At 44.5% G+C, this 14,866-nt stretch overlaps 1 protein-coding gene across 7 annotated transcripts in view; it reads left to right on the forward strand.

The window, feature by feature from the left end:
• Window positions 1-14,866, forward strand: part of LOC140719770 (uncharacterized) — a 411,496-nt gene that overhangs the window by 98,739 nt on the left and 297,891 nt on the right. For all 7 annotated transcript variants that reach the window (XM_073034626.1, XM_073034628.1, XM_073034629.1 and 4 more), the window contains exons 6-8: window positions 3,798-4,073; window positions 4,891-4,971; window positions 13,670-13,810. In XM_073034626.1, the coding sequence (XP_072890727.1) occupies window positions 3,798-4,073; window positions 4,891-4,971; window positions 13,670-13,810 (498 nt within the window). The remainder of the gene's footprint in view (window positions 1-3,797; window positions 4,074-4,890; window positions 4,972-13,669; window positions 13,811-14,866) is intronic.

Consider the following 14,866-nt stretch of genomic DNA (forward strand, 5'->3'; position numbering starts at 1 on the left):
AACAGAGGGATGTGAGAATACAGATACATAATTCCCTAAAAGTGGCGTCACAGGTAGATAGGGTTGTAAAGAGAGCTTTTTGGTACATTGGCCTTTATAAATCAAAGTATTGAGTATAAGAGTTGGAATGTTACGGTGAGGTTGTATAAGACATTGGTGAGGCCGAATTTGGAGTATTGTGAGCAGCTTTGGTTACCAAATTACAGGAAGGATATTAATAAGGTTGAAAGAGTGCAGAGAAAGTTTACAAGGATGTTGCCGGGACTTGAGAAACCGAGTTACAGAGAAAGGTTGAATAGGTTAGGAATTTATTCCCTGGAGTGTAGATGAATGAGGGGAGATTTGATAGAGGTATATAAAATTATGATGTGTATAGATAGAGTGAGTGAATGCATGCAGGCTCTTTCCACTGAGGCTACCAGAGGACATAGGTTAAGGGTGAAGGGGGAAAAGTTTAAAGGGAACATTTGGGGGGCCTTCTTCACACAGAGAGTGGTGGGAGTGTGGAATGAGCTGCCAGATGAAGTGGTAAATGCGGGCTCACGTTTGACATTTAAGAAAAACTTGGACAGGTGCATGGATGAGAGGGGTTTGGAGGGATATGGACCAGGTGCAGGTCAGTGGGACTAGGCAGAAAAATGGTTTGGCACAGAAGGGCCTGTTTCTGTGCTGTAATGTTCTATGGTTCTATGGAAGTTTTTCCACAGTGAGGTGGGGAAAAGTTCCACTCTTTCAACATAGTGATGGTGAAATTTCCAAATCAGATGGTGCATGAGTTGAAGGAAACTTGGGGGTGGGGGTGTCTGCATGTCCCTGATGCCCTTGTACTGAGGGTTCGGAGAGGAGTCAGGTTAGCAGGTCACTATTGTGCTTGAAGTAGATCAAGCTGCCACACTGGTGTGTCCGTGATTGTGGGGATTCCTGATCGTTGCCATCATATGCTAATTTAAGGAGGTGGAAAACTTTTCTCCATGCTCCTGACTTGAGCTGTGCTGTTGGAGGGATGTCTTTGGAGTATCAGTCGCTCACTGTAGATTTCCAGTCATCGGTCTTAGTGAACTTATAGAATGAGTTGTCTAATTAGTGGTAATGGCCAAAACATTGCTCTATCCATCTACTGTCCTCACTGTCAGAGTAACCAGTCTCCAGTCAGTTCCATTCACTCATGGCTGAAATACAGGATACAGCAAAGACTGTGGGCTTGCACATGACTTGCACTCACAGAAGATAGAAAATACACTCAGCGGCCTCATTACTAGGTACACCTGCTTGGTAATGCAAGAATCTAATCAGCCAATTATGTGGTAGCAACTCAAGTGATAAAAACATACAGATGTGGTCAAGAGGTTCAGTTGTTGTTCAGGCCAAACATCAGAATGGGGAAGAAATGTGATGTAAGTGACTTTGACTGTAGAATGATGAGTTGTATCAGATGTGGTGGTTTGAGTATCTCAGAAACTGCTGATCTCCTGGGATTTACACACACACCACAGTCTATAGTTTACAAAGAATGGTGCAAAAAAAACATCCAGTGAGTGGCATTTCTGGTGGCAATAATGCCTTGTTAATGAGAGAGGTCAGAGGAGACTGGCCAGACTGGTTCAAGCTGACAAGAAGATGGTGGTAGGTCAAATAACCATGCATCACAACAGTGGTCTGCAAAAGAGCATCTCTGAATGAACAACAAGTTGAACCTTGAAGTGGATGGGCCAAAGCAGCAGTAGACCATGAACATATTGTACACCCAGTGGCCAGTTTCTTAGGTTCAGGAGGTACCTAATAGAATGGTCACTGAGTGTAGAAGAGTACAGCCCCTGCAGTTCCTGATGTTGAGACAACCTTTTAACCTACTCAAAGTCCATCTAACCTTTCCTTCCCATGTAGCCCTCCATGACTAATGCAAAGGAGCATCTTACTGTTAGATGTCCCTGATGTATCACTCTAAGCGTATTTGCATAGAGCGTAGGGATTCCTTCCTACAGTGAAACAAGGTCTTGGTGGTGAGAACACACTTAGAGAAAGGATGGAGGGAGTGCCATGAAGGTTCAACAGACTGGTCTCTGAGGAGAGTAGCACTTCCTCATTTGGAGAGGTCAAGCTGACTTGCCCTGTATTCACCCGTGATTGAGGGTTGTTCGAACAAGAGCTTACAAAATTCTAACATGGCTTGACAGACTCTACTTGGAAGGCTGGAGTGTTTGCAATGAAGGGTGTCCATTTGAGGACATAGAAAGAGATTCAAGACTGGCATGAGGAGAACTTTGTTCACTCAGATGTGATAGACCCTAGAAATCCACTTCCACAAAGATCTGTAGACAACACCCCGTCCATCTTTGATGCCACTTTCAATGAGTTGTGCCTCTATACTATTACACCCCTGAGTGCCCAGCCATTCAAGGTATAAGCTCTGCTGTTTTGAATTTCCATATGTGGATCTATGGCAGATGGGGCACTGAGGAATATGTAATTTTTGCATTAGCTGTGTCACCAGGTGCCCACATGCCCACTGGCATGTCCTGGTAGTGATGGGCACGTGGTGCTGGTGTGTTGGAGGTCTTGTACGAAACTAGTAGAGAGTAAATAGGGATAGCAGAATTTCCTACCCAAAACCATGACGTATCATGAAGTCTGCAGTCTCTTGTGAGGACTCCTATAGCTTCTCCCTCCCAAATGTACATTACTGTGTGCTACACCTGTCCCTACACCTCCTCTCTTACCACCATTCAGGGCCCCAAACAGTCCTTCCAGGTGAGGCAACACTTCACTTGTGAGTCTGTTGGGGTCATCTATTGTATCCCGTGCTCCCGGTGCGGCCTCCTCTACATCGGTGAGACCCGACACAGATTGGGGGACCGCTTCGTCGAGCACCTACGAAGTGTCCGCCACAACAGACAGGATCTCCCGGTTGCCACTCACTTCAACTCTCCTTCACATTCCCATTCGGATATGTCCATACATGGCCTCCTCTATTGCCATGATGAGGCCAAACTTCGGTTGGAGGAACAACATCTCATATACCGTCTGGGTAGTCTCCAGCCCCTTGGTATGAACATCGAATTCTCCAACTTCCAGTAATTCCTTCCCTCTCCCTTCCCCCATCCCACCTTCACTCTGTCTCCTCTTCTAGCTGCCTGTCACCTCTCATGACTCTGCCTTCTTCTACTACCCATAGTGCTTTCCCTTTAGATTCCTTCTTCACCTCTCCTGCCTATCCCTCCTGCTTCCCCTCCCCCACCCCTTGATCTTTCCTCTGATTGGTTTTCCACCCTCCTCCCACCTTCTTTATAGGGCCCCTGCCCCGCACTTCTTTAGTCCTGATGAAGGGTCTGGACCCAAAGCTTTGACTGCTCCTTTCAGATGCTGCCCGACCTGCTGAGTTCATCCAGCTTGTTTGTACATCTTGATTTGACCACAGCATCTACAGTGTACTTTGTGTGTACATTACTGTGTTCCTGGCCCCTCTTGGACCTCCTGGGAATCCTGCTGGAGCATTTGGGATGTGGGTGAGGAGATACGATTCTGTACCAACAGCCACACCAGGGTGTCACCTGAACAGCTTTGAATGTCCCCAGATGTTGGAGGCAAGAAATTCCTTAGCAGGGCTTTGTCCTGTCAGAATCTTGAGCCATAACATTTGATTTTTACACACTGAGTGACTTGTTGGCTGTTCTAAAGAAGGGCTGTCTGTCCTCATGTGGCTATGGGACTGCAATAGCAGAGCCACCAGATGTCCTCCCCTTTAGACAGTGAACCAACTGGCTTTGATCTTCACTGACTGTCTTCTTTATTCCTTTTAGTTTTCAGTCCACATGGACGGGAGGGACAAAACGGTGGAATACAAGGCCAGAGGTCGTTTCCAAGACTACGTGCGTTGGGTGTTCAGCGGTGAAGGCATTGCTGCCCTATTTGATCAACGATGGCACAAGTTGACAGTCAGTGTACAGGGCAATGTGGCCTCTCTCTACGTAGACTGCCGCCTGATCGAGATCAAATCGGTGGAAGAGAGAGCCAGGATCAGCAATGAGGGGCAGGCAGTAATGGGCAAGCTCACTGAGGACAACAGGCCAGCTGAGGTTAGTTCCATCTGTCCTACAACCCATCATATATGGCGCTTATCCTCCCCAGAACAGGGAACCATGGGAATCTCGTGTCTGTGTCCAGTGTTGCCATAGTGACAATGTCAGAGAGCCTATCACAAGAGCAATTAATTTGTGCATCATGGTGAAATACTTGCCAATAGTTAGCACAGTAGTCAGGAGGAACCCTCCAATTCCAATAGATAACTCTAGGCCACTGAAGGGGAAAATGCTGATTGGGTCCCTTCCCACTCCCTGTGGAAGGGAAAGATGCTGATTGGGTCCGTTTCCACTCCCTGTGAAAGGCTGATTGGATCTCATCCCACATCCTGTTGAAGGGGGAGATGCTAATTGGGTCTCAGTCCATACCTTGTGAAAAAGAAAAATGCTGATTGGGTCCCATTGCACACCCTGCTGAAAGGGAAGGTGCTGATTGGCTCCCATCTTACATCTGCTCGGTATAGACTAAGACAGGGCCCTGCAACTGGTCTCAGTCTGTCTGGACAACAGCAGGTAGAGGGGTAGGAGTCTGTCTGGTTCCCCTTAGCCTGAACTCCACCTGGAATGGACAATATGTTGGGAACATTTATGGTCAAATTGCCCCACCTGAATGGTAGTAATAACATTGCTGAGGTGTGATGGAAGTGCGTGGTCCCCTTTATAGGACAGAGTGGGTCTGCTGGCTGTGACCAGCTCGAGCCATCACTGCCCTATTCATGGTGGTGCTGGGTTGCTGGAGACTGCGCCTCCAGAAGCTGAGCAGCTACTAGTCAGATGTGGAGCTCACCTCTCACTGTCCCACCTCTCTGCACAGGTTGATCTACAGGAGATGATTCTATTCTGTGATCCTCTCATGGCGGAGAAGGTGACATGCTGTGAGATTCCAGGTGTACGGGTAAGTGTCCACTCTCTGCATTCTTGTGATCCCACCAGAATCCTAATGGTGTTCCCTGATCCCAGAAACCTGGCCTGCTGAGTATATCCAGAATGGTTGCTGCAGTTAAACACAGCTGGAAATTTATGTGTACACTTCTGGTCAGGAAGTATGTGATTGCACAGGAAGTGGTACAAAGATTATGAAGATGTTACCAATGATGGAAAGGTTGAGCAATAAGGGAGAGATTGACAATACTGGAGTTATTTTCCTGAGAACACAGAAAACTTGAGTCTGTAACCAAATATCTGAAATGCCACATGACTTTCTAAGGTCAGGATAATCACTGGCTGTTTCACAGTCTGCAAGAGAGTGATAGACAGCACTCTGTGGATTGGTCGGTGTCAGTGGTCAAGCCATCAATAACCCTGAGCTGAAGGAAGCCATTCAGCCACCCTTTTGGCAGGAGAAGAGTTACCTGGCTTCATCCCACACATAGCTCTAAATTCCATCCCTAAGAATCCTCAGAAATTTCCCTACCACTAACATGAGACTTGCCAATCTATAATTTCCAGGATTATCCCTGTTTCCCTTCTGGAATAATTGAACACCATTAGTCACTCACAGTCCTTTGTGTTCTTGCCTGTATTTCAAGAGGGAACAAAGATATTGGTCAAGGCATCTGCAATTTCTTCTCGTCTCTTTCAGTAAGCTTAATCTCCTCCATCTTGGAGCTTAGGTCACCATGAGTGCCTCTAATGTGGTGAGGAACAGCCTCCCCACCAGCCTGTTCACCCTCATCGTTTGCCTTTTCCTCTTTGAACAATGACATCTTGTTTGCTTATTCATTTCCCAGGCAGGAGATAGAAGTATTAACTCTTAACCTATCCTAGACTTTGTATTTGGTTACAGACTCAAGTTTTCTGTGTTCTCAGGGAAAATAACTCCAGTATTGTCAATCTCTCCCTTATTGCTCAACCTTTCCATCATTGGTAACATCTTCATAATCTTTGTACCACTTCCTGTGCAATCACATACTTCCTGACCAGAAGTGTACACATAAATTTCTAGCTGTGTTTAACTGCAGCAACCGTTCTGGAAATCCTCAGCAGGCCAGGTCTCTGACTTTTCATCAGATATAAGAGTAGCCAGAGCAATACTGGAGGAACTCAGGCTGAGACCCTTCAACAGTTTATTCATTTCCATAGATGCTGCCTGACCTCCTGAGTTCCTCCAGCATTTCCTATGTGTTGCTCTAGATTTCCAGCATCTACAGGTCCTCATGTTTATGAGAGTAGTCAGAGATCTGTTGGTTTTGAGATGCAGAAACAGAGGAGGAGGAAGAGAGAAGCAGAGGAAGAGATGTGACATAAGGAAAAGGAAGAAGTTAGATAGGACAGTAGAGGGATTACTGATTTCAGGATGGAGGAAAGAGGTGAATAATTGTCTGAAAATGACTGGCAAAGGGACTGTATGATCATGTGCAATGAGAAGCTTATTTGCAGTAGATTTGCAGGCACAAAGTATCAGATTCAATGCATTCATAAGCAAAATATAAATTATGCAAAATTTTCCAAGAAAGAACACAGAAGAAAAAAAGTCCAATGCAATGCAAAATTGGTCACAGTGTTACAATACTGAAGTAATTGATCAGATTGTTATGATATTGAATTGAATTGACTTTATTTCTTACAAACTTCACATACATGACGAATAAACATCTTTACGTTACATCTCCGTCTAATTGTGTGATGTGCAATCATAGTAATTCATAATAAATGGAACAGTTAATGTAATATAGAGTACACAAATCAGTGTGAGTTCATCAGTCTGATGGCCTAGTGGAAGAAGCTGTCCTGGAGCCTGTTGGTCTTGGCTTTTATGCTGCAGTACCTTTTCCCTGTTAATAGCAGCTGGAACAGTTTGTGGTTGAGGTGACTTGGGTCACCAATGATCCTACAGCCCTTTTCACACACCTGTCCTTGTAAATGTCCTGAATCCTGGGAAGTTCACATCTACAGATGCACTGGGCTGTCCGCACCACTCTCTGCAAGAGTCCTGTGATTAAGGGAGGTACAGTTCCCATACCAGGTTGTGATGCAGCCAGTCAGGATGCTCTCAGTTGTGCCCTTGTAGAAAGTTCTTAGGAATTGGGGACCCATACCAAACTTCCTCAACCATTTGAGGTGAAAGAAGCACTGTTGTGCCTTTTTCACCACACAGCTGGTGTGTACAGACCACGTGAGGTCCTCGGTGATGTGGATGCCGAGGAACTTAAAGCTGTTTACCCTCTCAACCCCAGATCCATTGATGTCAATAGGGGTTAGCCCATCTCCATTCCTCCTATAATCCACAACCAGCTCCTTTGTTTTTGCGACATTGAGGGAGAGGTTGTTTTTTTGACACCACTGTGTCAGAGAGATGACTTCTTCCCTGTCGGCCACCTCGTTATTGTTTGAGATAAGGCCAATTAATGAAGTGTCATCAGCAAATTTAAAGAGTAGATTAGAGCTGTGGGTGGCAATACAGTCATGGGTATGCAGGGAGTAAAGGAGGGGACATAGTACAAAGCCCTGAGGGGCTCCTGTATTGAGAGTCAGAGGGGTGGAGGTGAGGGAGCCCATTCTTACAACCTGCTGGCAATCTAAGAGGAAGTCCAGGATCCAGCTGCATGAGGCAGGGTCAAGGCTGAGGTCTCTGAGCTTCTTGTTGAGCCTGGATGGAACTGTGGTAAATGCTGAACTGTAGTCCAAGAACAGCATTTGCACATAAATATCCTTCTTCTCCAGATATGTAAGGATGGTGTGTAGGGCAATGGCTTTTGCGTCATCTGTTGATCGGTTGTGTCGGTAGACGAATTGTAGGGGGTCCAGTTTGGGTGGTAGCAAGCTGCAGATGTAATCCTTGACCAGCCTCTCAAGCATTTGCTTATTATTGAGGTGAATACGGTAGGATGCCGGTTGTTCAGGCATGTTACCTCGGTCTTTTTTGATACTGGGACAATGGTGGATAATTTGAAGCAGGAGGGCACTCTACACTGGGAGAGGGAAAGGTTAAAAACATCTGTCAACACACATGCCAGTTGTGCTGCACACATCCAGAGTACTTGTCCTGGGACGTTGTCCAGTCCCACAGCCTTGCAACTGTCCACTTGTTGGAAACCTGCGTACCTCGGCCTCAGAGATGACCAGGTTGCAGGTTGTAGTGGTGGCTTTCCTCAGAGGCTCAGAGTTAGCGACATTGAACTGAGCATAAAAGCGATTGAGCTCATCTGGGAGAGAGGCCATGATGTTGGCGGCACCACATTGATTGGCTTTGAAGTCTGCAATGATATGCAGCCCTCGCCACAAGTCATGTGTGCTATGCGTTGTGAATCTTAACTTAATCTTGTCCCTATATTGTTGTTTCACAGCCTTGATAGCTTTATGTAAATCATAGCTGCTTTTCTTGAGCTCTAATTGATTGCCAGCAAATTGCCAGCTCGATGTCGCGCTGTAAGTGCTGCTGGCACAGCACTATTGATCCAGATACTGAGGTATTGGTCAGACTGTATTACTATAGCAAGGTATTGATTGGACTGTGAAATTATACTGATATATTGATAAGACTGTGAAATTATAGTGAGGTATTGATAAAACTGTGAAATTATAATGAAGTATTGATAAGATGTGCTACAATACTGAGGTATTGATGACTTATTATACTGAAGTATTGATAAGACTGTTACTATATTGAGGTATTGATAAGACTGTGCCAGTTCATTCAAGAACTGAATGGTTGAAGGAAAGAAGCTGTTTCTCAACTTGGTGGTGTGGGATTTCAGGCCTTACAAACTCCTGCTTGACGGTAGCTGTTGGAAGGTGGCATGGCCTGGACGGTAGACATCTTTGATGATGGATGTTGTCTTCTTGAGGTAGTACCTATTGTGGCTAGTACCAGTGGTTGGGAGGGATGGGACCATGAGGTATTGAGCAGAATCTGCAGATTTTTTTTGTTCCTGCATATTCAAATTGCATTACCAGACAGGATGCAACCAGTCAGGATACTTTAAATAGTACTTCTGTTGTTTTTGAATCTGATAGTGAGAAGGGTATGTTGGATTTGGAGATTATGTTGTCCAGAGGTTCTTCAGAAGTCAAGAATGAAGCAAAAGTCTTATGGTTACAGTTGTTTTATGACATGTTCATCCCAGTACAGGTCAGAGAAGTAACAAAGCAACTCGAGCATACTCTTTCCTTTTATACTGAACCAGTTTAGATAAGAAAATATTTTTTAAATTTTTTAAATCAAAGCAAGAGGCAGAGAAGGAAGAGGTAAAAGAAGCTGGAGAGAAGCTGTGTTTTTTTTTAACTGATCGGGGCAAAGAGGCTAGACTGCGCAGGAGTGTGACGTAGTGCGCCAAAGGTTTAAAAGAAAGACCGCCATATACAGTGGCCATCGTCATAGCGGCCATTGTCGGAGTGGACTGAGGCAGAGTGGGATGGCTTTGGCTCAATCAGGCTTCGGCGAGAACAGGCAGAGGCGAGGTTGAACAGGGCACGACTGCGCAAGTGCGTGAAAGTTGGCCTCTGGGATCAGCGGGGGAATTTTAAAAAGCAAGCAGAGGCTGAGTATGAGCTTCACTCCAGGTGAGGTAAGGCCAGGTAAGCTCTTTTAATTAATCTAATTAGCTTAGGTGTAGGTAATGGAGGCAGCGGTTAGGGCAGTTGAGTGCTCCGTTTGCAGTATGTGGGAAGTCAGGGCGAGCACAGCTGTCCCTGATGACTACACCTGCAAAAGGTGCATCCAGCTGCAGCTCCTGACAAACTGTGTTAGGGAACTGGAGCTGGATGAACTTTGGATCACTCGGGAGGCAGAAGCAGAAATAGACAGGAGTTTCAGGGAGATAGTCACCCCCAGGAGTCAGGAGACAGGTAGTTGGGTGACTGTCAGGAGAGGGAAGGGAAATAGACAGGAAGAGAAAAGCACCCCTGTGGCCGTTCCCATCAACAATAAGTATACCATTTTGGATACTGTTGGTGGGGACGACCTACCAGAGACAAGTTGCAGTGGTTACGTCTCTAGCACTGAGACTGGACCCTCAGCTCAGAAGGGAAGGAGGGAAAAGAGGAGAGCAGTAGTGATAGGGGATTCGATAGTTAGGGGGACAGATAGAAGGTTCTGTGGAAGAGATCGAGAATCCTGGATGGTCTGCTGCCTCCCTGGTGCCAGGGTCCAAGATATCTCAGATCAAGTTCTCAGTATTCTCAAGAGGGAGGGTGAGCAGCTGGACGTCGTGATCCATGTAAGGACCAATGACATGGATAGGAAGAGTGAGGAGGTCCTGAAAGGTGAGTTTAGGGAGCTAGGTGCCAAGTTAAAGGACAGGACCTCCAGGATAGCAATCTCAGGATTGCTACCAGTGTCACGTGCAGGTGGGTTTAGAAATAGTAAGATAGTGCAGATCAACACGTGGCTGAAGACATGGTGCCGGAGGGAGTGCTTCAGATTTATAGATAATTGGGCAGTTTTCCAGGGAAGGTGGGACCTGTTCCGGCAGGACGGTTTACATCTGAACTGGAGGGGGACAAATATTCTTGCAGGTAGGTTTGCTTGAGAGGCTCCAGTGGATTTAAACTAGATACGAGGGGGAGGGGAACCAGAGTGTAGGAACAGATGTGTGGGAGAAGGAAGAAAAAGAAGATGGTAAAGTTCTTTGTACTGTTAGAGATCAACAGAGAGGAAGAGGTGGAGAATTTCTTAAATACATTTATTTTAATGCTAGGAGCATTGTAAGAAAGGTGGATGAGCTTAGAGCATGGATTGATACCTGGAAATATGATGTTGTAGCTATTAGTGAAACGTGGTTACAGGAGGGGTGTGATTGGCAACTAAATAATCCTGGATTTCGTTGCTTCAGGTGTGATGGAAATGAAGGGGCAAGAGGGGGAGGTGTTGCGTTGCTTATCAGAGAAAATATTACAGCGGTGCTCTGGCAGGATAGATTAGAGGGCTCAGCTAGGGAGGCTGTTTGGGTGGAATTGAGGAATGGGAAAGGTGTAGTAACATTTATAGACCACCTAATGGGGAGCGAGAATTGGAGGAGCAAATTTGCAAGGAGAGAGCAGATATTTGTAGTAAGCACAGGGTGGTGATTGTGGGAGATTTTAATTTTCCATACATAGACTGGGAAGCCCATACTGTAAAAGGGCTGGATGGTTTGGAGTTTGTAAAATGTGTGCAGGATAGTTTTTTGTAGCAATACATAGAGGTACCAATTAGAGAAGGGGCAGTGTTGGATCTTCTGTTAGGGAATGAAATAGGTCAGGTGACGGAAGTATGTGTTGGGGAGCACTTTGGGTCCATTAGTTACAATATAATTATGGAGAAGAATAGGACTGGACCCAAGGTTGAGATTTTTGACTGAAGAAAGGCTAACTTTGAGGAGATGTGAAAGAATTTAGGAGTAGATTGGGACAATTTGTTTTCTGGGAAGGATGTAATAGAGAAATGGAGGTCATTTAAGGGTGAAATTTTGAGGATGCAGAATCTTTATGTTCCTGTTAGGTTGAAAGGAAAGGTTAAAAGTTTGAGAGAGCCATGGTTTTCAAGGGATATTGGAAATTTGGTTAGGAAAAAGAGAGATATCTACAATAAATTTAGGCAGCATGGAGCAAATGAGGTGCTCGAGGAATATAAAGAATGTAAAAAGAATCTTAAGAAAGAAATTAGAAAAGCTAAAAGAAGATATGAGGTTGCTTTGGCAAGTAAGGTGAAAATAAACCCGAAGGGTTTCTATAGTTATATTGATAGTGAGGGATAAAATTGGTCCCTTAGAGATTCAGAGTGGACAGCTATGTGTGGAGCCGAAAGAGATGGGGGAGATTTTGAACAATTTCTTTTTTTCGGTATTCACTAAGGAGAAGGATATTGAATTGTGTAAAGTAAGGGAAACAAGTAGTGAAGTTATGGAAACTTTGACAATTAAAGAGGAGGAAGTACTGGCGCTTTTAAGGAATATAAAAGTGGATAAATCTCCTGATCCTGACAGGATATTCCCTAGGACCTTGAGGGAGTTTAGTGTAGAAATAACAGGGGCTCTGACAGAAATATTTCAAATGTCATTTGAAACGAGGATGGTGCCGGAGGATTGGCGTAATGCTCATGTGATTCCATTGTTTAAAAAGGGTTCTAAGAGTATCCCTAGCAATTATAGGCCTGTGTTTGACGTCAGTGGTGGATAAATTAATAGTAAGTATTCTGTATAATACTATATTTTATATATATACTGTGTGTGTGTGTGTGTGTATGTATATATATAATTATCTGGATGGACAAGTTCTGATTAGGAACAGTCAACATGGATTTGTGCATGGAAGGTCATGTTTGACAAATCTTACTGAATTTTTTGAAGAGGTTACAAGGAAAGTTGACGAGGGTAAAGCAGTGGATGTTGTCTATATGTTCTTCAGTAAGGCTTTTGACAAGGTTCCGCATGGAAGGTTAGTTAGGAAGGTTCAATCGTTAGGTATTCATATTGAAGTAGTAAAATGGATTCAACAGTGGCTGGAGAGATGCCAGAGAGTAGTGGTGGATAACTGTTTGTCATGTTGGAGGCCGGTGACTAGTGGTGTGCCTCAGGGATCTGTACTGGGTCCAATGTTGTTTGTCATATAAATTAATGATCTGGATGATGGGGTGGTAAATTGGATTAGTACGTATGCAGATGATACTAAGATAGGTGGTGTTGTGGATAATGAAGTAGTTTTTCAAAGCTTGCAGAGAGATTTAGGCCAGTTAGAAGAGTGGGCTGAAAGATGGCAGATGGAGTTTAATGCTGATAAATGTGAGGTGCTACATTTTGGTAGGAATAATCCAAATAGGACATTTATGGTAAATGGTAGGGCATTGAAGAATGCAGTAGAACAGAGTGATCTAGGAATAATGGTGCATAGTTCCCCGAAGGTGGAATCTCATGTGGATAGGGTGGTGAAGAAAGCTTTTGGTATGCTGGCCTTTATAAATCAGAGCATTGAGTATGGGAGTTGGGATGTAATGTTAAAATTCTACAAGGCATTGGTGAGGCCGAATTTGGAGTATTGTGTACAGTTCTGATCACGAGTTATAGGAAAGATGTCAACAAAATAGAGAGAGTACAGAGAAGATTTACTAGAATGTTACCTGGGTTTCAGCACCTAATTTACAGGGAAAGGTTGAACAAGTTAGGTCTTTATTCTTTGGAGCATAGAAGGTTGAGGGGGGACTTGATAGAGGTATTTAAAATTATGAGGGGGATAGATAGAGTTGACATGGATAGGCTTTTTCCATTGAGAGTAGGGAAGATTCAAACAAGAAGACATGAGTTGAGAGTTAGGGGGCAGAAGTTTAAGGGTAACACGAGGGTGAATTTCTTTACTCAGAGAGTAGTAGCTGTGTGGAACGAGCTTCCAGTAGAAATGGTAGAGGCAGGTTCGGTATTGTCATTTAAAGTAAAATTGGATAGGTATATGGACAGGAAAGGAATGGAGGGTTATGGGCTGAGTGTCGGTCAGTGGGACTTGGTGAGAGTAAGTGTTCGGCACAGACTAGAAGGGCCGAGATGGCCTGTTTCCGTGCTGTAGTTGTTATATGGTTATAAACCATTAGCTGTTTCACTCCCAAAGGCACTGCCTGGCCCGCTAAGTGCTCCCAGCACCTTCTGTTTCTATTTTTTGTTGTTCATCCTCTGCCTTCCTTACAGTGTGCAGTGGACCTGCTGCTACTGAAGAAAAGACGGAATGCCGAAGTGAAGAAGAGCGGGATACTAACTGGAGCTCTGCCTCAGTTACGCCGGGAGGTCGAAACCAAGTGCTTCTGTGCTGATGAGAAGTCAAAGACAAAGGTGAGTCAGACTGATACCCCGGTGATATCACATTGGTGCTACTGACTGAAGACGCATGTTTCCCATCTGTTGCAACACCTCACACTTAGCTGAAAACACACTCAGATGGAGACCGTACAGAGAACATAGAAGAATACCTTATGGGAACATAACCTTTAGCTCACAATGTTGTGTCCAGTTGATTAAATTAGTAATCAAATACACAACTATACTAATCTCTTCTGCCTAGATAATTCCTCCATTCTCTGCATATTGACATACTTATCAAGGAACCCCTTAAATGCCTCAATCATATGTGCTGTCTCCAGTACACCAGGCAGTGCGTTTTAGGTACCCACCACACTCTGTGTGGAAAAACTTACCCCTGACATTCCTTTGTACCTACTTCCAAGCTCTTTAAAACTATGCCCCCTTTTGTTAGCCAGTTCAGCCCTGGGAAAAAGCCTCTGATTATCCACACAATGAATGTCTCTTATCATCTTATACAACTCTATCAGGTTTCATTCTTTAACATTTTAGATCACTTCAGCAGAAGGCCTCAGTGTCATATGCTACTGTTAAGTCAACGAATACTACTCCTGTAATTTGTCGCATTTCAAAGCCATGCTGAATATATTGGGTTAAGTTCAGGACTTGACCACAGCAAGAGTGCCCTGGCCTGAACCTGGCTTGGTCTGGTGTTAGACTAAGGGGGATATTCTTTTCAGTATGAGTCTCTCGTAGAATTTATAGAGGGTACAGAGCAAGGAAATCGGTCTGTAAATTTTAAGAATGTTGGGGGCTTTATTGGGTTTTAGGAGAGCAACAATTTTGGCTCTTCTCCCACTTTTTAGGTATTTTTAATGATCTTAGGCAACAGTTAAAAAGGGACAGAAGCCAGTGGAGTGCTTTAGGTCCAAGATGTTTAAGGAATTCATTAAGAATTCCCATCTATGCCAGCAGCTTTGTTGGATTTTAGCTGTGATACTTCATCCTTTAATTCTTCTAGGCGAGAGCTAGGAAGTTGTTATTCCCATTTGAGAGAGCTGACTCCAACAGTCCACAAAAGAACTGACT

The sequence above is a fragment of the Hemitrygon akajei genome, chromosome 32 (assembly GCF_048418815.1).
Source record: "Hemitrygon akajei chromosome 32, sHemAka1.3, whole genome shotgun sequence".
Classification (NCBI taxonomy): Eukaryota; Metazoa; Chordata; class Chondrichthyes; order Myliobatiformes; family Dasyatidae; genus Hemitrygon; species Hemitrygon akajei.